Raw genomic sequence first — 27,100 nt, forward strand, 5'->3', positions numbered from 1 at the left:
ATTCAACATGTTTTCTTTATTTCCCAGGTTATATTAACCTTATCGTTTAAGTTACTGGACTCTCAGGATTGAACCAAAATGCTGAAGTGTGTGTGTTGTTAAGTTTTTTAAGCTGTTATATATATGATGGGCAGCCTTATGATTCATTTAGGTTCTGTTGCCAGCTGCCCTGCTTATCTCTCTGAGGTCATTTGGCTAAAGTGTTTTCCAGTACCTTAGCTTTATTAGGATTGCTTATTTTCATTACAGATTTGTAGATGACTCGCATTGGTCTTGGGGTCACATAGCTACTTAAGTGTTTTTTACTAGTTCTATTTCATGATGTTTTAAAGCAACTTGAATTTTAATTTTTGCTTACAAAATCTATTTTGTAGACTTACCTATCTAAAAAAGATGACTCTGAAAATGATATTTCTTTTTCTTTCCACCCTCATTAAGCTGTTTAGTATGCTTACTAAAATAAATCTTCAGTACCATGTGTCCTAGAGAAAGCAGAGGAACAGAGAATATTGTGTGTGTGTGTGTGTGTGTGTGTGTGTGTGTGTGTGTGTGAAAAAGAGCGTGAGAGGGAAAGAGAACACTGTGGTAACAAGTCATCTTAGAACGAAAATGCCAGGGAAGAAATACAGCTGCTCAGTAGTGAGGCAAAAGCTTCAGGTTCCGGAGTTATTGAATGAATTGGTGTAAGGAAAAGTTTGGTGAAAGATTCTTGGTTTATTAGATGAAGTGTGTTTTAGTGCCAATCATATGACTTGATTTCATCATAAAATGTTTGTTTATATACAGAGATTAAATAAGCTAAAGCTCATTGGCATACTTGTAGGTAGAATTTACTTTGGAAGTTCAGAGTTATCAAATAGCAAATATTTAATGCTTGCTGTATAGCTAAAAGGTAAGGAAACAGAAGTATAAAAGCTAAAATACAATCTTGGTCCTTGGGGAAATAAGTAGTCATGAAGGGTTAATTATTTATGTCATAAGGCTGGGTGTGATTAATAATTGCCAGATAAATGGCAGATCTGGGGAGTTGAGTTCAAAAGAGGGAGTGATGTCTCTGGACTGGAGTGGTCTAGGAGAAAAGAGGCCTTGAATGATGGGTAGGATTCAAATAGGCAGGAGATTGGGACCATTTATTTGTACAACATTTACGGAGTTCCTGCTTAGTACCAGACCTTATATTAGGCATTAAGGAGACAGAATTAAATTTGATATATTATGATAGATTCTCTTGGAAGCACTCTAGTGGGGGAGACATTATTGCAAATAAATTGATATAATGAATTAGGTACAAAGTGCTCCTGGAGCTGTAAAGAAGGAATTGACCGTCTTACTTGGAGAGACTCTAAGCTTCACTTAAAGGATTATGTTTTGAGATGAGCCTTGAAGGATAAGTAGAATTTCTCCAGATAGAAGGTAGGGCTGCAGCAGAGAAAATATTTTCTGGTAGAGAAGACAGCAGCAGCAAGACACAGAGGTTGAAAAAAGCATGAAATGTGTGGTAGTGTTGTGTAAAGTTCTGGCAAGGAGTAGCAGGAGATGAAGTTGGAAAGGATATTTTGTACACCAAGTTGAGGATCTGAAACTTAAACTAATAAGCAGTATAGCCTTTAGATGGTTAAGGCTCTGGAGTCAGACTGCTTGGATTTGAATCCTAGTTCTACCTTAATAACCTTTTCTCTGAAGACAAGATACTTAATATCACCAACCCTCAATTTTCTCATCTGCAAAATAGAGTTAATAAAATATTATTATGGGATTTTTGAAGAATTAATAGAGACAGTTCATATAAAATTTGTACCACAGTGCTTGGCACATAATAATCAATGATAGCCATCACCATAATTATTATTGAAGGTTTTAAAGTAGATCTTGGTTTTTGAAAGCTAACGTAACATTGTGTAGAACAAAATACTAGAATGGGAGAGGCTTAAATCAAAGTGTCAGAATATTAATGAGGTAGTGCAGGTGCAGAATGACCATGGCATGAATTAAGAGAAAGACAGAAACCAGATGTGACACAAATTCTGAGTGATATTAGAAAGTAGATATATTGGATCAGTGACTGGGTATGAGAATGAAACAGGTGAAAGAGCAAGCCTTTTTAAGAAAACAGTTTTTCTTGCTTTCGTGATTGTTTAAATTGAGCAAATGTAGTTGGAGTCAAAGATTGGAGTGATACTTAAGAGGCTGGGAATGGTTAGGGTAAGAAGGACTTTGAAAATAAATTCAGGCTTCTTTTCTCGTTTTTTCTTTAGTCCTTAAACTACTCCAAATTTTTGAGTAGGTTAATCTAGCTGTGCTTTGTACAATCAAGGGAGTGGAAAAATAGGGCGTGGTTAGATTTTTCTAGTACGCAAATAATAAGAACTTGAACTAGCATTGCAGCAATGGAGATGTAAAAAAAAAAAAAAAAGAGACAGAGAATTTGAAGAATCATTAGGACTTGGAGTCCAGAAAGAGAATGATAACCAAAATTTTAAGTTTGAGAGACAGAGAATGATGATACCATAACAAAAATAAGCCAGGAAGGGGAACCAATTCTGAGGGAAAGATACTACATTCAAAAGACCACCACAAATTAAAAGGAACCCAAGGGATACCTGGAACATTTGAAGACAGTGCTGTAGAATTTATTGAATCTTTCCTTAGAGCATGTGGCCAGTGCCTGCTTCTACCCTGGCAACTAATGGATTATACTATTTTTCATGATGAGAAGACTTTTGTTGACTCTTTTAGTCAGAAGAGCATTATCATTATATTGGTATAAGACAAATGGTATTGGAGTAGCATTCTGAAGACATCAATTTCAATCACAGCTCTACTCCTTATGAGAGCCATTTAACTTATCTAAACCTGTTATCCCATTTGTGAAATTGAGATAAAACTTGCCATACCAAACTCACAGGATGTCTCTGAAAATCATATAGGATTATGTATGTGAAAGCACTTTGTAAAGTGTAAATGAAGCACTATAAAATATTGTTATGGCTACATAAATTAGTGTAAAGATAAGCAGTATTTTAGAAATAATAACTGATATATCATTAATTCAGTAAACATTCATTAGTTTGATGTTCTATGTTCTAATCATTAGCTATGTAGAGATAAAAAATAGCTTTCCCTTCAGGAGCTCATAAGCTTGTGGGGGAGACAGATGCTTACAATACAGTTTGTAAGTGACATGATGTGGGTATGCATCATATGCTTTGCTATGGGACCACAAAGAGGAGGCACCATTAACTTAGCCTGGAAATGGGAGTTTTCAAGAATTGGAATGCTGAAATGAAATGAGGTTTAAGGACAAGGAGAAGTTAGACAAAAGGTGGGAATAGTGTACCCCCAAACAATATAGTGTGCACAATACAGAGATTTTTTTAAAGTGATGTAATTTCAAAAATGAAAATAAAATGGAGTATAGAATGTGTCTGGAATATGAGTGGCAGAAGGTGAAGGTTGGAAATGTAGGCAAGGGTCAGATCACAAGGGATCTCATATGACATGTTAAGATACAGAATTTGAGTTTTATGTGATGAATTCAATCTTAAAACAGGAGAACGTTGAGATTTGAATTTTAAAGAGAATATTCTGAGTTACTGTGGAGCATGGGCAAAATTGAAAAAATTTTAGTAATTTTAGGGGGAAAAAAGGTCCTTATTCAGTGTCTTTGGACCAAAGGAACAAAAATAGATCAGAGAATTATTTAGGACCTGTTGGCCATGTTTAGGGTGAGGAAGAAAGAGACTTCTAGGATAATTTCCGGATGTGTAACTATGTTAGTGATAGAGGGAAAGACCATACATTAAGTTTTGGACATGTTAAGGTATCTGTCTAACATCCAAGTGGAGATATTTGACAGTTTAATAAGGATCTGGAGTTTAGTGGCAGGGTCTGTACTGAATAATATATTTGGGAGTCCACAAAATATAGATTTTAGTTGAAGCTGTGGTTATAAATGAGTGTGATATGAGGGCCAAGGACGGAATCCGAGGACACACACTGTCATAAGATCATGAAAAGGACTAGAAGTTCATGAAGTAAGCTGATTAGGTATGACCAGAGAATTAAGAGAAAAGCCAGGGGAGTGATTTGAAGAACCCAAAAGAGGAGAGAGTTACAAGATAGAGAAATAGTGCAGAAGTCAGATAAATGTAGATTGAGGAAAACTGACAAAAGGGTGATAAAATGAAGATATCCACTGTAGATTACTATTTCAAGAAGCTTATTTGTAAAATAAGGGATATATATATATACAGCAGAAACAGAGATGAGGAGTGAGGGAGAGTTGCTTATTTGAGTTGTTTTTAAGATCATAGAGACTTAAGTATAGTTGCCTCTCTGTATCCTTGGGGGATTAGTTCCAGAACACCCCTCCCCATTCCAAAATCGTGGATGCTGAAGTCCCTTATGTAAGATGGTTTAGTATTGGCATATAACCTACCCACATCCTTTAAACATATACTTTAAATCATCTCTAAATTACTTATAATACCTAATACAGTGCAAATGCTATGTAAATAGTTGCTAGAGAGGCAAATTCAAATTTTGCTTCTTAGGACTTTCTGGAATTTTATTTTTTAAATATTTTCTATCTGTAGTTAATTGAATCCATACATGAGAACCTGTGGTTATGGAGGGTTGACTATTTGTCTGCTCTAAGGAAGGATCCAATAGTGAGTCAGAGGCAAGAGAAACAGAATAGGGGCATGGATGGGGTGAGAGGGTGATTGAAGATAAAAGGTTGGAGGAGTGGGATTTAGAGCACAGTAGAATGTTTTATACTGCATGAGAGGAATGCCTCTTTCTTGTGATAGGAAAAAATGTAAAAATGAATACTGCCGTGGATGTGGTTAGAAAGGGGTAAAAATGTGAAATTTGGTTTGGGGGCCTCCATCTTCTCTGAAATTGGATGCAAAGTTGATTACTGAGTAAGAGATAAAGTAAGTGAAGGGTTCAGGGAAGATGTGACCATTTAAAATCTCCACTGAGGAGAGTGGGAGAAGACACAGACTAGAATGTTTAATAGGATTGCTGGCAAGTGCCAATGACCAACTAAGTTTGAGACCATGAATTTGTAGTAGTACTGAGCTATTTTGATGATTTTATACTTAGCATCCAAGTTAGAAGGTAACTCATCCAAGAATTGGAGTTTTGCGAGTAGGACAAAAGGACAAAACAATTCAGGATGTTGTTTAAAAAGTTGGTAGGTGGTGGAGTAACTTCAAAACTGTAGGAAGCAGAGGTATCCAGAAGGGGATTGATTAGGAGAGAAAACTTTATAACCTGAGAATAGATGGAAATGCTTTTAAAGTACCTTAGGAGTTGCAAAACAGTAGTAGTTGAGAATATTAATTTTTGATGAAAAAAATGTAGCCCTCTATTGACCAACAAAGTCAGTAATTAACTGCCTGTTAGGCAACAAATGCTGTTTGGTCAGTTTTCTTTTGCTTAGTCAGATCACATTCTGTGTCTCCTTTCTCTAGCTTCCGAAGAGTACATGCCTTTTGCATCTTACTTTCTTATTTACTGGTACATTAAATCATATTCTTTTGAAACTCACTCTTCTCCACTTTTAGTGTTGTGTGGTTAGAACAAGAGTGATCGTTACTTTCCTTCTATTTTTATCTATGGTGGCATTTCTTCACCCCTCAACCTGTGCCCATTCCTTTAAAGAGACCCCAGCGGGTCTTGAAATGTAAAAGTATGCCTTGAGTTGAAAAAGAAGTGAAAAAGCATAGGTCTGGAGGCAGTTGATACTTTTTTTTTCTCCAGATGAATAAAGACATTCTGGCTCTTGGTTAAAGAGGGGCAATACTTCAGTGTGACCTTCAGTGGGGCTTTGACAACGTGCATGAAAATGTGCAGTACCTTGGGTGACTGGCTGAGTCAGGAGGAGAGGGATGGTCTCCTAGATGGATTTTTAGGAAGTTATATATTTTGAACAAAATTCAGCCATTGGTGGAATTAGGTTGTTGGTTATTAGGAAGTACACATAATCTAGAATGCAGCATCTTAAACAGTATTTCTTTTCCTGAATAGAGTGATAAAAAAATTCTCTTGGCCTGATGAGAAAAATATGATCCCGTCTTGATCTCAGAAATTTGTATTTAAGAGATATTTAAACTCATTTTTATAATGTCTCAAAAGTAATTTTTGATTTATTTAGTAATCAGTTATTAATTTTGGTAATTTTTAAACAATTGGTTTACTGATAGGGGCAAATTTGGTTATAGCATATAGTATAATGGTTTGTTTAATCTTTAGTTGGAGAAAAACATACATTAACACAAGTTTTTAGTTTATTAGAATCTAGACATACTATATTTGGGGGAACAAAATGTATTTTAATCCCTTGTTCTAAGTGCAGTAAAAAGTTATTGTAGTAAGTGTGTTCTAACAAAGGGGAGAGAAAAGCATATTCAAGTTTCGTTGTACTAAGTGTCAAAAAAAAAAAAAAAAAAGAAAGCAAGAGGGATTGATGATTTCAAAGTCTTTTAGAAATGGTTGATATCCCTCTGCCTTAGTTCTTGTCTCACTTCTGAAGGATTGAGTTCTTCCTAAATTTTTTTTTCCTCCTGTGAGAATGTGGTTATTTATTATTATTTCTTAGGTAATTGATATAATTCTAACCCAGCCCCCTGTTTTTAGTTACTTTAAATTGAACTATGAATAAGCAGTTCGTCCTGTGCTTTTCTGGTCATCTATATAATAATTGATAATCACAGTGATAACCCTGAAACATTAAGAAAATACTATATACTATATGCCTGAGTATAAAGTGAGTTTTTTCTAAAAATAGTTTTTATTTCAGAAAAGAGGGAGCTGCCTTACATTTGAGTCTGTATGTAGACTAGATTCTTATTATAAATTTCTCTCTTGCTTTCTTTATTTTGAAAAATGAAGTACTATTTGGTAAAGAGCCTAAAACTACTTCAGTCTAAGCAGATTTTGAATGTATAAAGAGGGTGTTTGTTAGATTCAGTAAAAAAGAAATAAAAAGTTTTAAGAAATATATTTTTCCTAGATACATGACCTCTAAACTGTGGTAGATGCCATTGAATATAGACCTTCATGTTTTCCATTCCATTTAACAAGTAACAGTTTAAAACAGTATAGTTGGTGATTACTTGTGGAAATTGTAAATATATACTACAGGAGTAAAAAGGCCAACTATTTCAGTAGTTAGACAAATGAAAACTGTGGTTTAGGAAAAATTTGCCATGATAGCATTCATTGTACATGTGTTCAAAAATTGCTGTATCTCAACTAAAGTGGAGATGAGGATTATTTGCTTTTGAAAATTGTGTTAGATGACTCAAAAAGTGAATCCAAAGGTAAGGAATATACTGATGTCGAAAATGTTTGTAAAGATTTTGAATGAAAGTGAAACGTGAAGGTAGGAGAAAAAACAGTATTTCAAAATTATTATTTATCAGTGTTATTTATTTTGTATTTTTTAAAACATTTTTTATTGAGTTATAGTCAGTTTACAATGTTGTGTCAATATCAGTGTTATTTTAAATCTATATGTGCATCTAAATTAAATTTTGTAAGTAAGCATTTGGCTATTTATCTACCTCCCTAGAAGTTTCTATTCAAGTTTGCCAAAAGGCACTGTTTTATATATTCTTATTAGGAACATGGTGGATTATTATATTTGGGATTTCTTTCTATTCAAACTTATGTGGTATTAAGTTATATTTATTGTATTTCATTTAAGATGAAAAGTGTATAATATCCTTTGAGAGTTCTGCCAAAAAGTGTTTTGGTATAAAGAAAAAAAGCTTTAGTTATCCTGAAAGAACTTTTAATTTTGTGAGACAATTCATTTTCCTAATAATTCTCATGTTATATATAGATTATTACAAAGTATAATTTGACTACTCTTTTTAAAAGCTTTTTAAAAATTAACATCTGTATCAAGTAAATGAAGAAGAAACAGCTTTTCAGTTTATACTCTAATTTACCTAGATCCATTGATTAGTTTGTATGTTAATTTATTAATAGTGATTTATTTTTTATTAATTAAAAAAAATTGCAGCTGTCCCTTTCCCCCCAACACATCGCTTGACATCTGAAGAAGTATTTGATATGGATGGGATACCCAGGGTTGATGTTCTGAAGAACCACTTAGTAAAAGAAGGTCGGGTAGATGAAGAAATTGCACTTAGAATTATCAATGAGGGTGCTGCCATTCTTCGGAGAGAGAAAACCATGATAGAAGTAGAGGCTCCAATTACAGGTACACTTATTTATGTTTTGGATATTATTTTTTTTACTACCCCATTATTTAGTTGCCTAAATATAAAGCTGTTTCCTCTTCATTCATATTGTATACTAAATTAAGATTACATGGGCATTATCTTGAATTTCCAGATTATTTTCTGTAACTTTTAAAGTTTTTGCCTGTTTTCAATGAATAAACATGATCCTAAATAATCTTGAGTGTAGAAGTTAGTCTAATATGTTTTTGTGAAGGTTCCATCAGTTGTGTTGGCCATAATTGAATTTGATTCAACAAATACTTACTTACTTTGCTCCCAGTCATTAGGGGCAAATACCTCAGTGCCGTATCAGATATCAAAAATGGTCATTTAGAATTCAACAGAAAGTACTGAGTTAGAATAGAGATTTTACTGCCACCATTATAATTTTGTCATCCTATGGTACACATACGTGGCTTCCTAAAGAGAAGCTTTATAAACTTAGGTGAAAATTTTGTCACTGGCTACAGATTTCATTATTGTTGTATCTTGTTCCAGATCTTGAGCACATGAACACTTGAGTACACATTATACCTATCATGACTCTTCTTTAATTACTTCCTTCTCTGACATTTCTTGATAGAATTTTACACTATCTCTTATGTAAAATAAATTAGAATTTAAGTAAAACTTGTTATTTCAGAGCTTTTTTTTCATATCTAATAATCTTCTTGTTTCAGTGTGTGGTGACATCCATGGCCAGTTTTTTGATCTGATGAAACTTTTTGAAGTAGGAGGATCACCTGCTAATACACGATACCTTTTTCTTGGTGATTATGTGGACAGAGGTTATTTTAGTATAGAGGTAATAATCATATACTGTCATTTGATTTGCTTTTAAGTGTTATCATAGATGATTTCCATTAACTTCTAATAAAATAAGTTCCTTAAATTACCTGTATTGGGTTCTTTTTAATACCTCTGCATATTCTGAAGTTTTTAGGTAAAACTCCTATTTATTCCTCTTCTTTCTTGCAAATTATTATCTTAATTTTCTTTGTATTACTCTTTATGTAATTATAATTGCCATTTTTCCCAGTGGAAATTATAAGCAAACTGAGGGGTCTTTACTGCCCTGTTATCTAGTGGCCCTAAGGAGCTAGTGCTGTTTATCTCTCTTGCCCCTAAAGGCATTCACCCATGTGAAAAAAAGATTAATTGGATTTTTTCTGATTAAATGAAATATATTATAAAGCTTTTATTGCTTAAATCCTAGAGCTTCTGTCCCTCCTATAACTATTAAGACCAAGTATATCATATAGAATCTTTATGTATTCTGAAAGTATTCATTTGTTTTATAAAAACTTAAGAGGCGTTAAAATGACCTGTTTATTATCACTTAACAGTAGATGGTTCTTTTTGCTCCTTTTGCTTTTCTCATTATATAAATTAAAATAAGCTAAATAGAGAACAATTTGTATTTTCTAATATATGTGTATCTTTCTCTCTTTTTTAAAAATGGAAATGGGATCATACTATAATGTTCTGTGACTTACTTTTTTCATAAATCCCTGTGCTGTGATGTCATTCCAGGTCAATAGTTATAAATTTCTAGCATCATTTTTAATAGCTGCATTATAGCCATCAGCTAAACAAATCAGTTAATTTATTTAGTCAGGTCCTTATAGTTAGACATTTAAGGTGTTCTCAGTTTTTTGCCATTACAAATGATGCTTTTAGTGAGCCATGTTATTTATACAGCTTTGTCTACTTGCCCAGTTATTTCTGTAGGACAAATTCTTAGAAGTAAAATTGCTGGGTAAAAGCTTTACAGATATGTGTTAGCATTTAACTTGTTTCAAGCATGTTTAAAGCACTTAACCCACACTAGTTAATCTTCACAACAATATTATGAGGTAAGTATTGTTATTTTATTCGCCTTATGAAGGTGCTGAGCTTGGAGAGGTTAATTTGCTCAAGGTTACGCTGTTAGTAAGTGGTTGAGCTAAGCAGTCTGACTCTAATCCTAGGCTATTAACCACCTCCCTCACTAGATATTGAATCCTTACCTGGTGAATCTCCTTCTCCAGTGTTTTCAGCCTCCTTTTTGAGGTATGCTAGGATCCTTAGTGGGGAAGGAAGACTAGGGCTCTGTCCACCTGAATTACCTTGGGAATTTTATTATCTCAGTTCTTCCTTTCTTTCATAGTTTCATCGTCAGCCCCTCAATCTTCCCTCCAGGCTTCAAGAAAACCAGAAAATGACCCTTCTTAAACAAAAAGATCAGGGGCCTTGACAGAAACAATAAAATAAACAATTTTAGGAAGCTTAGTTGGTAACTGAGTATGTTTTTGTTTTAGAGGTTTTGTAGCTGATTTTTAAAATATATTTTATTGTTATATAAGGAAAATAACAAAGAAAGTAAGCAAAGTGTTTAATAAGTATTTCCCTTTAATTTTTTTTCTTGTGAATAAAATGAAAATGTGAATTGTTACACATTTCAATATACCTTAACTTGTTAAAAATAAAGTTTGTTTTTTCTTTTTGTATATAATTATGTAAACCAAGCTTATTTCTATGTGAAATAAGCTTTTAACCAAATAAGTAAAATGTGCATCTGTCTTATGTTGTCTATTTAGAGAAAAATAGCTGCTGTACTGTTTTAATACTCTTTTTTATTTAAAAAATTATACTTTTTTTGAATCAGTTTAGATAATAAGCACCTACATTATGTAAGTCAACATTCATAATCAACCAAATAAACATAAAACATGGCTATTCCCTTCATTAGACAGCATGTCATAATGCTTAAGATGAGAGGATCAGAATCCTATCTCCATTACTCATAGGTTTTGTGATTTCAGACAAGTTACTTAAGCTCTTTGCTTCAGTTTCCTCATTTGTAAAATAGAGATAATATTACGTACTTCTTAGGGTTGTTTGAGGAATAAATGAGGGGCATTAAGTATATAGTGCTTGGCACATTGTAAGCACTCAATAAATGTTAGCTGCTATTATTTTTGACATTGTTGTTTTATTTATTGGTATACCTCAGGAGGAGACAAATCTGCTAGTGTTTTTTACAGCAAAAAGTCTGTAAATCTAAAGTAATTAAATAGATTATTTATTCAACAAATATTTATTGCTCTTCTACTATTTACTAGGTAATTTCTAGGAGTGGAGAATCAAAAGTTGAATAAGATGACAAAGTTCCTAATTTCATGGAGCTTATATTTTAGTAAGGGACAAAGAGAAAAAGATAAAGAGTAATAGAGATTGTAAGAGTAATAGGGTTAGAGAAAAAGAAGCAAGGATCAAACAACTTAGGTAAACAAAAATATAAGATTAATTCACTGGTGACATTTTCTTTTGTAGTGTGTCTTATATTTATGGGTCCTGAAGATTCTATACCCAAGCACATTATTTCTTCTGAGAGGCAACCATGAATGCAGACACCTTACTGAATATTTTACCTTTAAGCAGGAATGTGAGTACTACCGTGAGAAATATTTTCACTTCCTCTGTATTCTTTTGGAGTGATGTGAGTAGTAGGAGTTTGAAGACTTTACAGTGCAACATTTCGGAACAGATTTTGTGTCCAAACATGTAAAGCTTTGAGGAAGATTGTCTAGAGTTTTCTAGTGTTTAATTTTATTCAGATGTTTTTATTTAAATAATTTCCTGCTAGGTTTGATTTTTACAGATGTACTTAGGAACAGTTTTGAATATAGTTTTTGTGTTAGAATTATTTTTTTAATAGGTAAAATAAAAACGAAAAGAAAAAATGTTGCACTGGAGATTTCTGTCCCCCAATATTGAGACATTCCCATGAAAATTCTTAATGAATTATTTACCCTGTCATTGTTATAGGTTGTTATAAACACACTATTAATGAATTGAAGGTCTTAACCAACAATGTTTACCTCATTTCTCTCTTAAGTTACTATAGCAGTGATAATCTATAAGCAACCATATGGTATAGAGCAGTGTTTGGCCTTTTTTCACACCTCATAGCTGTGTACTTGTTAATATTCATGTCTTCGAATTAAGATTTAAAATTAGAAATAATTTCAGAATTATCGAGACTCAAAATATGATCCAGTAAAGATCAGAGACTTCCAAAAACAGAAGGAAAGTTTAGTGATGGGTACTGGCAGAGGTGGCAAACTCATATAACTTCAAGGATCAGGTAGGTATCCTAAATGAATAGAAGATGAAACCTGGAAAGTGCATACTTGACCTAAAAGCAGTCATATTAAAATTTTTATTAAACCACAGTGTTGGAAAACAGGTCTGTCAGCAGACTACCAGTTTATAACCTTTAGTTGCTGGATATAGACTTCATCATATTTGAATGTTACAATATTAAAAAGGGAAATAAGAACTAAATTCTTTTTTCCCCTTAGGTAAGTAACAAACCATCCACCAAAATCCCACCAAAATCAAAATATACAGGAATTTAAAGGTATAAAGGAGCAAAAGAATGTATATGATATCTACTTAAAAATAGATGACAGTTTGGTTTGGTAGAGTCTGTCTTGTGTCATATTGGCTTCTTGCTTCACTGCCCTTATTAGACATTCATTGTAGACTAGAGGAAACCCTCTGTTCCTCCAACATATGAATAAAATATTTTCTTTTCTTTTTTTCAATTGGATGGACCTTGAGTTTTGTTGTGATGATGTAGTGATCTTGTGTGTAACAACAAAGTAGTCACTGACTCTTAGAATAAAGTATTAACACCATTATACCTTTAAGTATGGGTCTAATTTTGCCTTACTTGGCCTATAAGAGCTAATTTTAGAGATTTGACTTATTTATTTTTAGTAGTATTTTATGACTATCTGCTGCATACCCAAAACAAATTTAGAGCAAATATTTTGTCTTCATGAGACCAATAATAATTGGTTATCTTTATTGATTCTTATGGGGCAAGATGCTTGCCTTTAAAAAAAAATTTATATGCACTAAAATTTACTCTTTGTGGTGTTTAGTTCTGAGTTTTGACAAATGCACCACAGTCATGATACAGAAAACTTTTATCATTCCATAAATTCTTTTGTGCTGCTTTTTATACTCAGCCATTTACCCACTCTCAAGCCCTGGCCACCACTTGACTGTTTCCCATGCCTATAGTTTTCTTACCTTGGTTTTTATTAGTCAATTATATATTTATATTTTTAAAATAATCAACAAGTTATATAATTTTTACTTATTTAATTTTTTTATTTTTCTAGGTAAAATTAAATATTCAGAAAGAGTCTATGAAGCTTGTATGGAAGCTTTTGATAGCCTGCCTCTTGCTGCACTTTTAAATCAACAATTTCTTTGTGTTCATGGTGGACTTTCGCCAGAAATACACACACTGGATGATATTAGGAGAGTAAGTGTATATTTTAGTTCCAAGGGTGATTCCTATTTATAGTACTTTGTTGGATAGAGAGTAGAAGCTTCAAACTTCTCTTCACTGCCAAGATTAGGTAATGGTAAAAATTAATATGCTGATATTTTAAGGAAATATCTTCTAACCATTCATAATAATGTAGTGTGGACAGTATTCAAAGTTGGTACCACTTTCCTATGTCCATTCTATTCTCACTTTTTGACAAGTTATTTCTGTTTTTTGTTTCTTTTCTTTCTTTCACAGTTAGATAGATTCAAAGAGCCACCTGCATTTGGACCAATGTGTGACTTGTTATGGTCCGATCCTTCTGAAGATTTTGGAAATGAAAAATCACAGGAACATTTTAGTCATAATACAGTTCGAGGATGTTCTTATTTTTATAAGTAAGGAAAAATATCACAGTTTAATAACATTTTAGTTGTTAAAATAGCATATGCTTCATATAGAAAACCATTATTTTATTTAATTTACTCTTTTCCCCCCACAGCTATCCAGCAGTGTGTGAATTTTTGCAAAACAATAATTTGTTATCGATTATTAGAGCTCATGAAGCTCAAGATGCAGGGTAAGAATTCTGTTTCCCTGACCCAAATTAACACCTATGTACAAATCAAACTTAGTAACCATGATTGATGCTTTACGATGCATATTAAGCTATTTGTTTTGCAGCTATAGAATGTACAGAAAAAGTCAAACTACAGGGTTCCCTTCATTAATAACAATTTTTTCGGCACCTAATTACTTAGATGTCTACAATAATAAAGGTAAGATGTTGTTGATAAAAAATTGTTAAGCAACTTAGTATCTTAAATGACTCATTTTTAAAAAAATATAATAGAAAAGGGGTATTGTTTAAAACTGTAACTATCCAAATCTCATTATAAAAAAATATAAGATATAAGGGAGGGGAGAGAACAAGAAATAAAAATCCAAAATGTGAAACTTAAGTCATATGTAACCATTCCACAACTTGTCATTCACAAAAACTGCCTTGTAAAAGAATGCTCTGAGTTAAGTATGTCAAAAAATAAACATGATTTTCTCAAACTCCCCTTTCTTAAATCTTTCCCCTTATAATCAAAGGAATGTTTTCTTGTTTGCATAAGGCTACTGCTACTGCTTTGACCATTTTGTGTATTTGCACTGTCTAGCTGTTTAGTTTATTATGTTTTTTGTTTTAAGTTCACTGATCTAGGTTCTTTCCTTTTCTTATTCCCTACTTTTATCTCCAAAGTCTTATCATTGCCCCATGAAGATGTGTAGTTGAGCCTTTGATTAATCAATCTGACCTCCATTCAGGAATTCATTTTTCCCGTTCCTTTCTTTTTACTGTTTTTCTCGTATGTCTTTTTAATTTACTTTCTGTTCTGGTGGTTTCCATTCTCCCTCCTTCTGTCCATATTTGGTCTGTAGTAACTGGGTTTCCTTTAACTTTGAACATAGTTTATTTAGAGGTAATACCAAAGGATCTTGCCAAGGACATTGAAGATGAGCTTGGGTATGTTTATGCAGTTCACATGTTCACAGGAGGAAATTAAGAAGCCAGCTCCTATTCTATCTTGACATGTCTGGAATTCAGTTGACTATGCCATAGTTTCCAGGGTCAGACTAGAGTGGTTGTGCCAGGAGGGAAGAACAGAAAGTTAAAGATTTTTCTAAGAACATTTAGGGAGATAATGAGGTCATTGCTAAATATGGGTCATAGTGTGAGTTCAAAAGAGGAGCAGAATATGAGTTTTTGGAAGATTGGAGGTGATAGAAGATTAAAGCATTTGTCTGAGATCAAACAGGAGCAAGCTGTATAATAACTTTGATACAGAATGTACTAAGAACTCAATACTATGTAAATTACCAAAACAACCATACCATTGACATTAACCAACTTGCTAATCTTTAGAAGCTAGTATCAGTGCAGCCTCCAAGGATTATGCCAGTGCTGAAATATTCCTTTAAATTATATTTTGATTTATAAATTTTGAAACTTCTGTAAAGATACCTAATGAAGTGTGCTTCATTTTTGAAGAGAAACATATCCAAGTTTGGACTCCATTCTCAGAATTGACTTGCTTCATTTAACTTTCTTACTGTAACCTCTCCTTGTCAGTGTTAAAGGAGCTGGTGTTCCTTGCTCAGTTTATTACTGCCTTACTGGTTGTCCTTTGTCAGTTTGACTCAGTAGGTTAAGGGATCACTTTTCTTAGTACTCAGAAAAGAAACTCAAACCGTTGAATCTGTTTTGTCAGAATCAAATGTCTCTTGGTAGTTCTGAGTTTGTACATAGTGTTAGTGATTTGAGTGCTTACGTGATATGGGGTATATTTGTAATGTTTCATTCCATCCAGAAGGCAATTTTCTAGATTCTCTTTCTGTCTCTGTTTTTTAAAGCTGAAAGCTTAATATCAGTCCTTAATTTCTGAGGCTAATACTTCTATTTCATGGGAATTTTATAAGGGAAGCAAACATTACTGGTGAATCCCAAATCTTGGAATGTAACATCTGCATTTCAGTGCTTTTCATTAAAATGGAAAAAAAAAGTAACCACATAATTATTATAATATTTACAAAGCATTTTATACTTTTATGTACTTTCATGTGAAATACATTCTCTGACCTTAAACTTCTGAGGTAGGCAAGGTGGACATAGAAGTTCTATTTTATAAATGGGAAACAAATTAATTAAATAATTTACTGTTACACAGCTAGCATATGCTGTAGCTTAGATTAGAATCTAGTCCATCTAACCCAGTGTTCTATAAAATAATATAACCAGTTACTGAAATCTGTGTCAGGTTTATTTACGATGTTATTTATATCAACTTACGAAACAGTGGAAAGATACCTGAAATTGAGATGACTACGTTACCTTTGGGTCATTTGGTTATAATATTTTCTCTTTTGGTATTTTAATGGAATTTTTCTCTAAATGAAGTAAAATGTTTCTTTTTAGTAGTTTCACTTGATTTCTCATAATACCTGAAATAAATACATTCATACATTCATAAGTAAAATATTCCAAATTGATTTTTTTCTTGCCTTTTTTTCTCTTTATTTCCATTTAGCTGTCCTTTTTAGGTTGCCTGCAACTAAAAAGACCCTCTTAAATTCCTCCAACTTGTATGAACTTTTAAACCTAGAAAATTGCTCATTACCATTCTGTGTTTCCTCTAAAAATTGAGTTTTCACAATTTTGGATTTAGTAAAATTGCACGTTTGTCATTGGATTATAAAGTAAAACAAGTATTCTGGAAAGAATCTGGAAGTTTCATTAGTAATAACAAGTGAAGATCTGACAATGCTCTATATAGAAGTATGTTTTAAAAAGAATTACTGCTAAAAATTAGTTCCTACTTCCCTTTACTAGCCCTTATTCCAGTCACTCCTTGATTCCCCACCCCTTTAAAAAGATATTTCTCTGCTTTTATGTGTTTTATAGACTTTTGGAGCTAAAGACAAATTGTTACACTGACATTCAAACTTATCTTGCAGCTGCTGTATTAAAGTATGAAAATAATGTGATGAATATTCGACAGTTTAACTGTTCTCCACATCCTTACTGGTTGCCCAATTTTATGGATGTCTTCACATGGTCTTTACCATTTGTTGGAGAAAAAGGTATAATTTTTATTAAGAAAAATAAATAATTGTTTTATTGCTGTTACATTTACTCCAGTTTACTACTTCAGGCACGTACAACTTGCTAAAGGAAGCTGAAGTCTACTTTCACCATGGGTACAGCTTTACTTGTGTCAGTGGGTGTGTGTATGGGAGCCTCAAAGATATTTTAGTTAGCTGTTTACAGCCCCCATGTGAGGGTGTCTGGGGTACTGGGAGAAGACCTATAAATAGCCTAATGTTGTCTTCAGCTGTTGGGTTTTCTTTCTTTTTTTCTTTAGCTTAAATCATTTATGAAGCAGTGGATGGATAGCTTTGCTTTGGAATGGACACTTTTCCATATTCTAACATCAGTTTTGGGGATGTCATGGCAATTCATAGGAGAATTTAATAATCCTCATTTTGGGCATTGTTAGTCATTTTGTAACAGTTCTGTACTCTCTGAAAAATGATAAAGAGAAATTCAGGTTCTGGCCTAATACTTCTCCTACATGAAAAATATGTATACAACTTTAGTGGTAATGCTTTTCTGATAATTTAGAGAGATTTCTATTAGTATATACTTAATAGGCTTTTTAAGAAAACATAAATGCCATTTAAGAAATTTTGTTTCTGTATTTTATTCTAGTTTTATAGAGCACTTAAGATTTCCTTACTTTATCACATTCTTCGTTTTCCATTTTAGTGTTAATTTTCCCACGAGGCAATGCCTCAGTTTCCATATGTGGAATACAAGAGTATGAAAGTACAGACATGATTGTAAAACATTTTGTTCTGTATCCCTCTCTATTTTTTTTCACCCCTTATATGTTACAAAATGTTCCTTTCTGTTTGAGATATGTTACTTCTGCCAAGGCAATTTTTGTTCCTAAAATTCAGAGTTAATACTAAAACTGTGTATTGCCTTTGGTCTTCATTAGGTCAGCATTAAGTTAGTATGGAGATAGAATTACCCACTTTAGCATTTGAGAAGGGGGCCAGTAAAGGGCTTAGGTGCAAGGGATATATTACGCTTATAACCTTCTATCTTTGGTATATGAGAAATAGTTCAATCATAGCATCATCAGGCTAAAGGGAATTTAAGAATTCGTCTTGCTCATTCTCCTGCCTCCAGGCTGAACTACAACTCACTATTTTAATATAATATGAGGGGCGGGGCAGGGGGAGGGCAGAGGAAGGAAAATAAAATAGGAGGAAAATGGACATTTCTAATTTGATTTTCTGATGCCTCAACCAAAAGGAAGTATTTCATTATATCTAATGTAATTGTTTATGCTATGAGTATTTAAACAAGGAAATACGTACAAGATAATAAGTTTTCTCAACTAATGCAACTAATGCACCTGTCAGAAACCAGCACATCATAGAATTTTAGATCTCATAGTGAACTTAAAATTGTGTAGTCTAATTCCTTTTGAGAGATGAGAAAATGTAATCTAGTTTCTGTGGATCTCTCATAAGTGAAGAACTGTGGGTTTCTATCACGGATCTTACATTTGAAGTCTGCTACTAAGTTAAGCTTTTGTTCTTTTTTGCCACTGTAAGTCATCTTAGCTATTGTGAGGAAGTATTTAAACCTTTTGACCATTTTTGTTGTTTTTCTGTGGATCTTCTGTAAATTATTCACATCTTTCTAAAAATAAGCTCAGATTTAACAGTATACACAACTAGACATAAGTAGAATCCTAACAGTATACAGTATACACAATCTACAGTATACACAAGTAGAATCCTAACCAATGTTGAGCACAGTAAGAAAATTTTCTCAAACTCTTTGCATATTTTTCCATTTTAATACAGGCTAGCTTTTTAGATAGCCTAATTACTTCTTCATGTTAATGAAAATTTTCTTTTGGTGTGAAAAGCAGCAAATGATACTTCATTTGATTCCATATCAAAAAAGTTAGTTTGACTCTGATTTAGTCCCTGGGAAGAAACTAACCTAAGCCAAAAGCTTCCTTACAGGTTGGTTTAACCCTAAAGTTAGATGAAAGTAGTGTTTTTTAGCCTTTTGGGGGCTTTTTATTTCATAAAAAAAAACTCGTAGAATTTGCAGCATATACAAAAGTAGAATGAATAATACAATGAATTCTTATGTATCAGTTACTCAGCTTTGATAGTTATCAAATCATGGCCAATACTGTGTCATTTATATCCCTAGACACTGTTCCCTGCCCTACATCTAAATTATTCTGAATCAAATCTCAGCTGTTTTTTTTTTTTTTGTATCTATAAATATTTTAGGATCAATCTCAAAGATTGACTCTTTTTAAAAAAAAACTAAAGTACACAAAAACATTTATTAATTTCTTAAACAAAACCCTTTTGAGAATTAGATAAAAGTTATGGACTTTTGCCCCAGAAAATTTCATGTGTGAGATATATGTGAAGTCTGTACATACACATAACATTTTGAGGATGCTCAGAGATCTGAAGTGGATTGGTAACCCACCTCAGGTTTATTGGCCCCAATTTAAGAACCTCTGTTCCAGGCAGTCCAAAATGGTGTGACCTTCCATAGAAAGTCATACAGATTGTTTTGAAAGTCTGTTTTATTCAAGGTTAAGGATAGAAAAATATAAGTAAGATATGGGTCTCTGCAGATTAGTGGGGACTTAACATACATAAATAATGATAAAATGTTACGTGGTAAGTATGCCAAGACAAGCATAGTTTTATAGAAATTAATAGAAGAGAGGGAATTTATCTGTCAGAGGGATATAAGTAATGGTAGAGTTGTTACGGGCAAGAGAATTCTAGATGATAAAGCTTCCCAAGCCAGAGTCTGAAAGCAAGAAACTGACAAATGTTGAGGGGTTCAGTTTGAAGGACAGTAGTAAAAAAAGAATGAAAAGTTAAGTCAGGGTTAGATCACGAGGTTCTTGATGACATACAGAGATAATCTGGAACTATGATAAATAGTGGGAAACAACTGCAACAGAATATGACCACAATAGTCATTTAGAAAAATTACTCTGGTGAAATGAACTAGAAGGAAGACTAGAGGTTAGAAGACCTGTTATAAAGCTATATCAAGAATCTAGTGGAGGAGGGGAAGATACAGCTCAAGTGGTAGAGCACGTGTTTAGCATGCATGAGGTCCTGGGTTCAATCCCCAGTACCTCAATTAAAAAAAACAAACTAATAATAAATTAATAAGTAGACCCAATGATCTCTCCTCCCATAAATAAATGAATAAATGAATAAATAAATAATTTTAAAAAACAAATCTAGTGGAAAGGTAATGAAGTCCTAGTAGCATTAGAAATGGAGAGCAGGAGAGAACCACAAGAACTGTAAAAGTAGAATCGATGAGACTTAACAAGATTGCATTGCTTAAGAGGAGGGAATGGTTAAATATAATGTGGAGATTTTGAGTCTGGTAATGATTGTCATTAACACTCTGATGAAAACCCCTGTTGTTCTAGCAACCCCTCACTCCAGTTATAGCTGCTCTTTATCTTCATTGGGATTGGTAGGCCTTTGACCATGTCATTTTCTTATTAGTTAGATTTCTCCTTGCATCTCTTCTTAACACACCCCAAACTCTGTTTTTCTTTGTCCTATAAATCTTAGCCCCAGTAAAGTCTAACCATTCATTTTCTCCATTTTTACTGTCAAGATGTAGATCACTGCTATAGATATTTATACAGCCTTATGATTTGGTACCACCTTTGACTTCTAGCATTGGCTCTCAATAGTACCCAAACATCCTTTATGTCATTAGTCTGCTTCTTCACTATTTCCCTTAAGATACATTCTAAAATTTCATCTTTTTTTCTTAAACATTTTCTTTTTTCAGCCACTTCCCTTACTCTCAGAGAAAGCGCATTCCACCAATGGGAGCTTTCTCTACTTACTATTCCCCTCCCTGCTTTATAAACTGCACTCATCTTGAATTTTTATCCTATTGAAGAAGTGACCCTTCCATCCAGGCTAGCCTTTCTAACTTGTCCTTAGATTACATTCTTCTTCTGCTTTTTCAGGAAACTTATTTCATTTGTTAAGTCCTTGGTATCTTCAAACTGTCTCTACTAAGCTCTTTTATAAATTGTTCAAAACTATCTGATCTTTAAATAAAAAATAAATAACATTTCCCCTGTCTGATACCTTTTCACTGGCTACTTCTATACCGTGACTCTCTTGACTTCCTTCACAGCTAAGCTTCTAGATGAAAAGTACTATATACTTTAAAGCTACTGTTTAGTATCCATAAATGGCTTGGATAAACCTTAACCTGCCACATAGGTCTTTGGAGCCTCCCTACTTTCTTCAGCCTCATTTCTTGTCTTTCTGTTTCACATTCTCTATGTTTCAGCTATGAAATAGCACAGCCAATTTCCTGAATGTACTACTGCTCTTTAAGTTTCATACTTTTTCTCTATTTTTTCATAACAGCTTTATTGAGATACAATTCAAATACCATACAATTAGATTGTATGATTCAGTGGTGTTTAGTATATTCAAGGTTGTGCATCGGTCACTGCAATCAGTTTTGAAACATTTTTATCATCCTCCCGAAGAAACCTTGTCTTCGTTAGTAGTCACTCCCTAGATCCCTTCACATATTCTTTCCAATCTTTCACAACCACCAATCTACTTACTGTTTCCACAGATTTACCTGTTCTGGATATTTCATATAAATGGAATCATGCGATATGTAGTCTTTTGTGACTGGGTTCTTTCCATGTTTTCAAGGTTTATTCATGTTGTAACATGAATCAGTACTTCATTCTTTTTTATGACTAAATAATATTCTATTGTATGGATATACCATGTTTTGTTTATTCATTCATCAGCTGATGGACATTTGGTTTTTTCTACTTTTTGACTACTGTAACTAACGCTGCAATGAACATTCCTGTACAATATATTTTCATTTTTCTTAGGTATATAACTGGGAGTAGAATTGCTGGGTCATACTGATAATTTTATGTTTAACCTTTTGAGGACCTGCCAAACTGTTTTCCAAAGCAGCTATATCATTTTATAGTCCCACCAGAAGTGTATAATGTTTCCAGTTTTTCCATATCCTTGCCAACACTTGTTATTATGTATCTTTTAAATTATATATCATTTTTTATTGTAGCTGTCATATTGTAAATCATTTCCCTAATGAATAATGCTATTGAGTATGTTTTCATGTGCTTGTGGGCCATTGGCCTATCTTCTTTGAAGAAATGTTTATTTAAATCCTTTATTCATTTTTGAATGAGTTATCTTTTTATTACTTAGTTGTAAGTAATAGCTCTTAGCTATTATATAGCTCTTAGCTCTTTATATAGTGTAGGTGTAAGACCCATATCAGATATATGATTTGCAAGTATTTTCTCCTGTTCTAAGGATTCTTTTCACTTTCTTGGTGGTGTTCTTTGAAGCATGAGAGTTTTTCATTTTGGTGAAGTCTTATTTATTTTTTCTTTTGTTGCTTATGCTTTTGTGTCATGTTTAAGAAACCATTGCCAAGCTCATGAAGATTTACCCTTTTTTTCCTAAAAATTTTATAGCTTTAGTTCTTACATTTAGATCTTTGATCCTTTTTGACTTAATTTTTGTGTGTATGTATGGTGTGAAATGGTGAGTCCATGGTGTGAAATGATGGGTCCGACTTCATTCTTTTGTTTGTGGCTACCTAGTTGTCCCAGCACCATTTGTTAAAAAGACTATTCTTTCCTCACTGAGTTGTTTTGACACCCTTATCGAAATCAGTTGACATTAAATGTGAGGTTTTGTTTTTGGACTCTCAATTCTATTCCACTGATCTGTATGACTACTTATTCTAACTTCTATCTGCCCTCTCCACCTGGCAAACTTCTACTTTATGATTCTTCTACCAAAAGCCTTCCTTTCTTCAGCAGGTCTTTTGCATATCTCTGCATACTTAGAGCATAGTGCTCATCACTTTTTTGTGATATATATATATATCTATATATATATCTCCTTCAGTAGTTAGTAAGCTTTTGGAGGGTAGAAATTGGACCTTTTATACCCGAATCCTAGAGCTTTAGCACAGTGCCTGATGTGGTGTGCTATTAATATATTTATAGGAGAAATAATAGGGGAAGTATTGAATTTTGTTTTGGATGAGTTTATTTTTAGATGCCATCAGGCATCTGGGGGCTAATATTCAACAGGCATTTTTATTAATTGAAGTTTGTTTATATCTTCCTTTTGTTATTTACTCATTTGTCTGATGCTTATTGAATACCTGTCCTGTGCTTGACATCGTACTGTAGGCTCTGGTGATACAATGGTAAACACAACAACACTCTGTCCTTATGAAGCTTTCATTCGAGTAGAGGAAACAGACAGTATACAGATAGTCTAGGGGAGGGTATAGCTCAAGTGGTAGAGTGAGCACTCAGCACACATGAGGTCCAAGGTTCAATCCCCAGGACTTTCTCTAAAATGAACAAACAAACAAACCTGATTACCCCCTCACCTCCAAAAAAGTAAAGCAACAACAACAACAAAGCCAGTCTAAGACAGTTGACAATAAAACCAACCAGGAAGTCCAGAGTTTGAAGGAGAGGTCAAGACTGGCAGTAATGGATGGAATTACCAAGAGGTTGAACATATGAAAAGAACAAGACTGCAGATAGAACCTAGAGAATATCCAGATTTTGAGGTGAAATAGTCTACAAGGTAGAAAACCCAGACGGGTAGAATCCCAGAATCCAGGGGAAAAGAGAAGGCAAAAATCTGTAGAATGGTGAAGGAGGATTAAGCCTAAGAAAGAACCATGGGCTCCAATTGTTAGATAGTCATTAGTAATCTTAAGAATTAAGTGCCAGGGGAGTTACTGGAGCTAGTTTTTAAAAGACTGAATCCTAGGACTTCTTGAAACAGTAGAACTGTGCCATGGTTTTTCCTTACTCCTTTTCCTATATCCATAAGTGAAGAATTTAAATGTGTTTATCTAGGTGTGATCTATCTCTGTTCTTATCCCTATGGAGCATTTTTTTTTCTGAGAGGCCTGGAAACTTACTCCATAAAGAATCTGTCACAGACTTCTTAGCCATTGAATTTCTTTCATTTTGAAAACCTTTATAAGTTTTAATTTCATCATTTTTGCTATCAGAATATGTTAGTGTTCTTGGGTGAAAATCATTTGGCCATTATACGAATAGTTGCCCTGTATACATATAGACAGTTGACTATGGTCAGCTAATGTGTAACTGTGTTTCTTTTTTAATAGTGACAGAGATGTTGGTAAATGTTCTGAGTATTTGCTCTGATGATGAACTGATGACTGAAGGTGAAGACCAGTTTGATGGTATGATTATTCATTTTACTGTTTTTTTGTTGTGAAATGATATCTTTTAACTGTCCAGCTTCAATATACTCTTGTAAAATACAGTCATTCCTCTCAAATGGCTATGCTATTTGATAAGTGACAAGTCACTTTTTCAGGTTTTATTTTAAGATTTTAAAATAATTTTAGTGATTTTTTTTTTCTGTTGGTATGGGGAAGAAAATAAATTTTGGGAAAGGGGAAATTTGGAAGAAAGAACAGAAGGAAAGGAAATTGAAGTACTAAAAGAATGTGGTTCTTCATGAATATGGACACTATTTAGAGAAGAGAGGATAAAAATGCTTTTATTTCATAGGTACAGTATTAGTGCATTAGAAACATACCTGCATCCAGTATTGTGGTCACTTCTTTCTTCCAAAAACTAAAGTAGGCTGTTCCCAACTTATGAGTGGTTGTGTACTAAGAGACCACTTGTTAGTTTAGTTTGAGATTCAGAAAGCATTTTTTTCACAGAAAGAGTTATACGTGGTTGTTAGTTCTAATGTAAGCCAACCAGCCTATGTACCTAATGTGCATTTATAGTATAAATTAATACCATAGGAACAAAATTCCTTTTATTTTTATGTTTTGAAGTTTTTATTTAAAACTTTTAAATTTAAATATTTATTTATATTTAATTAATTGAATAAATAAAAACGTAGACAATTTGTAAGCTAAAAACTGTTTCCTTCCATATTCCCGTCACATCTTTGTTGCAGCATACTTTTCATAGTTGTAACCAGTATATAAATGTTTCCATATATTAAACATGGTCTAATAGTGCTGAAATTTGATAGCTACATATTTCTAAGTATATTAATACACCAAAATCTTTGTAGTTAATCTTATATTGTGTAGCATTTGGGTTGCTTTAAATTATTCTTATTATGAATAGTATACAATAAATATATTTGTACAACAGTTTTTTTTTTTTTCCTTCCTGGAATAAATTTCTTGAAGAGAGTTACAGCGTTAAAGAATATGAAGAGTTTTAGTTTCATTATTTTAGCTCAGAACTGCCAGACAACTTTGAGAAGAACTGGACCAATATGAAGTGTTTCCAGTAGTGATTCCATAGACCTATTTCTCCACAGGCCCACCTAATTGGATTTTGGTCATTTTGACTTACTTTGCTTGATGGCTATATAGTAGTAAATTACAGTTGGTTTAATTTACATTTCTTTGAATTTTAATGATGTTAAGGAAGAAAATAACTGCTTTCGCAACTTTGTAAACTGCCCCTCTCAAGTGACCATTTACCAAGTAAAATCTGAGTAAAAACTATTTAGAAATTTCTCTACTTACAAATAGATTTGATTCTTAATCATTTGTAAGTCCATTTGTTGAAAGTACAAAGTGACTGTATATTAGTGTCTGCTATTGCCATCTGTTGGTGGCAGGCAGAGATGTGCTTTTATTCTGGCTTATAGTTTTGTTAACTGAAATAAATTATATATATCAGTTCTTTTTTGATTTGGATAATAAGCTTTAATGAGTAATATTTATTTTTCCTTATTTTAATTCTCCTTTTGATGTTTGTGTAGAAGTTTTTAGTTGTAACATATTTTATCATATCTGTCTTTTCCATAAAACTTTTAAGTATTATAATTAAATATTTCTTTTACCTATTCTGCTACTACTGTTGTAAGACTAGGTCTAGGTTCAGATTCTAGTTCCTCATAGTGGCTATGTGATCTCAGGCAAGTTATTTAACCTTTCTGAGCCTCAGTTTTCTTATCTTCAAAATAAAGGTAACAGTACCTACATCATAATGTTACAGATATTGATATAATGATTGAAATACTTTTTGTACATATCCCACCAATTTTTTTGAGTTTTCTATTATCTAGTTGGAGTTTTAATTGATATGACATTAAATCTATATCTGAATCTAGGAAGTGTAAAAAAAAATTTAAGTTTCTAAAGTCAAAATCTCTTGCTCTATATAATTCATTCATTTACTGTAAATATTCCCTTTAGTATATTTAATATAAAATTATTCCATTTAAAATTACATAGTTTTTTTTGAAAAAAATTATTACCAAGTTTAATTAGTACTTCAGTGTTTTAAATTCTTATTGGTATTGCAACTGGTAGCTCTCTAAACGTATTTTCTAACTGTATAAAGGAATTATATATTTGTGTATTTATCTTATTCAGCAACTTGGGTCAGCAGAATTATTTCCAATGGTAATTTTATTTTGTTTTCCTTAACTTTAAAAAATATTCCATTTGCATGAGGCTGATATTGTTATTTACTTCTACATTTTTATTTCTTTTTCTTTAAAAATTTGTGTCAATATTGCTAATAGTGTGTTAAATAGGAGTAGTGGTAGGTGATGCTTTAGTCCTTTCTCTATAGTGAAAAGGAAAAAAGTTTCCTTTTTAAGTCTAATACAGTACTTGGTTTAGGTACTGATGATTTATTTGAAGATAGACACTAAATATTTCTGGGGACTCAACCAGGAATAAATATAAAGTTTTATTATATTCATTCTAATTAGCTTTCATGTATTTTATCAACATTTTCCCTATCAATGATAGATAATGCTGTTTATCCACTTGTTTTATCATTTTTACACTCCAGGG

At 32.8% G+C, this 27,100-nt stretch overlaps 1 protein-coding gene across 8 annotated transcripts in view; it reads left to right on the top strand.

Moving 5' to 3' along the window:
* PPP3CB (protein phosphatase 3 catalytic subunit beta) overlaps window positions 1-27,100 on the top strand; it is a 43,242-nt gene that overhangs the window by 3,266 nt on the left and 12,876 nt on the right. For 7 of the 8 annotated variants that reach the window (XM_031462171.2, XM_031462167.2, XM_031462168.2 and 4 more), the window contains exons 2-10: window positions 8,039-8,239; window positions 8,942-9,066; window positions 11,577-11,688; window positions 13,439-13,584; window positions 13,849-13,988; window positions 14,093-14,170; window positions 14,275-14,369; window positions 17,092-17,217; window positions 24,416-24,493. In XM_031462171.2, coding sequence (XP_031318031.2) covers window positions 8,039-8,239; window positions 8,942-9,066; window positions 11,577-11,688; window positions 13,439-13,584; window positions 13,849-13,988; window positions 14,093-14,170; window positions 14,275-14,369; window positions 17,092-17,217; window positions 24,416-24,493 — 1,101 coding nt within the window. The remainder of the gene's footprint in view (window positions 1-8,038; window positions 8,240-8,941; window positions 9,067-11,576; window positions 11,689-13,438; window positions 13,585-13,848; window positions 13,989-14,092; window positions 14,171-14,274; window positions 14,370-17,091; window positions 17,218-24,415; window positions 24,494-27,100) is intronic. The other variant, XM_064488055.1, reaches the window with a different exon arrangement.

Source organism: Camelus dromedarius, chromosome 8 (assembly GCF_036321535.1).
Source record: "Camelus dromedarius isolate mCamDro1 chromosome 8, mCamDro1.pat, whole genome shotgun sequence".
In the NCBI taxonomy this organism is placed as follows: domain Eukaryota; kingdom Metazoa; phylum Chordata; class Mammalia; order Artiodactyla; family Camelidae; genus Camelus; species Camelus dromedarius.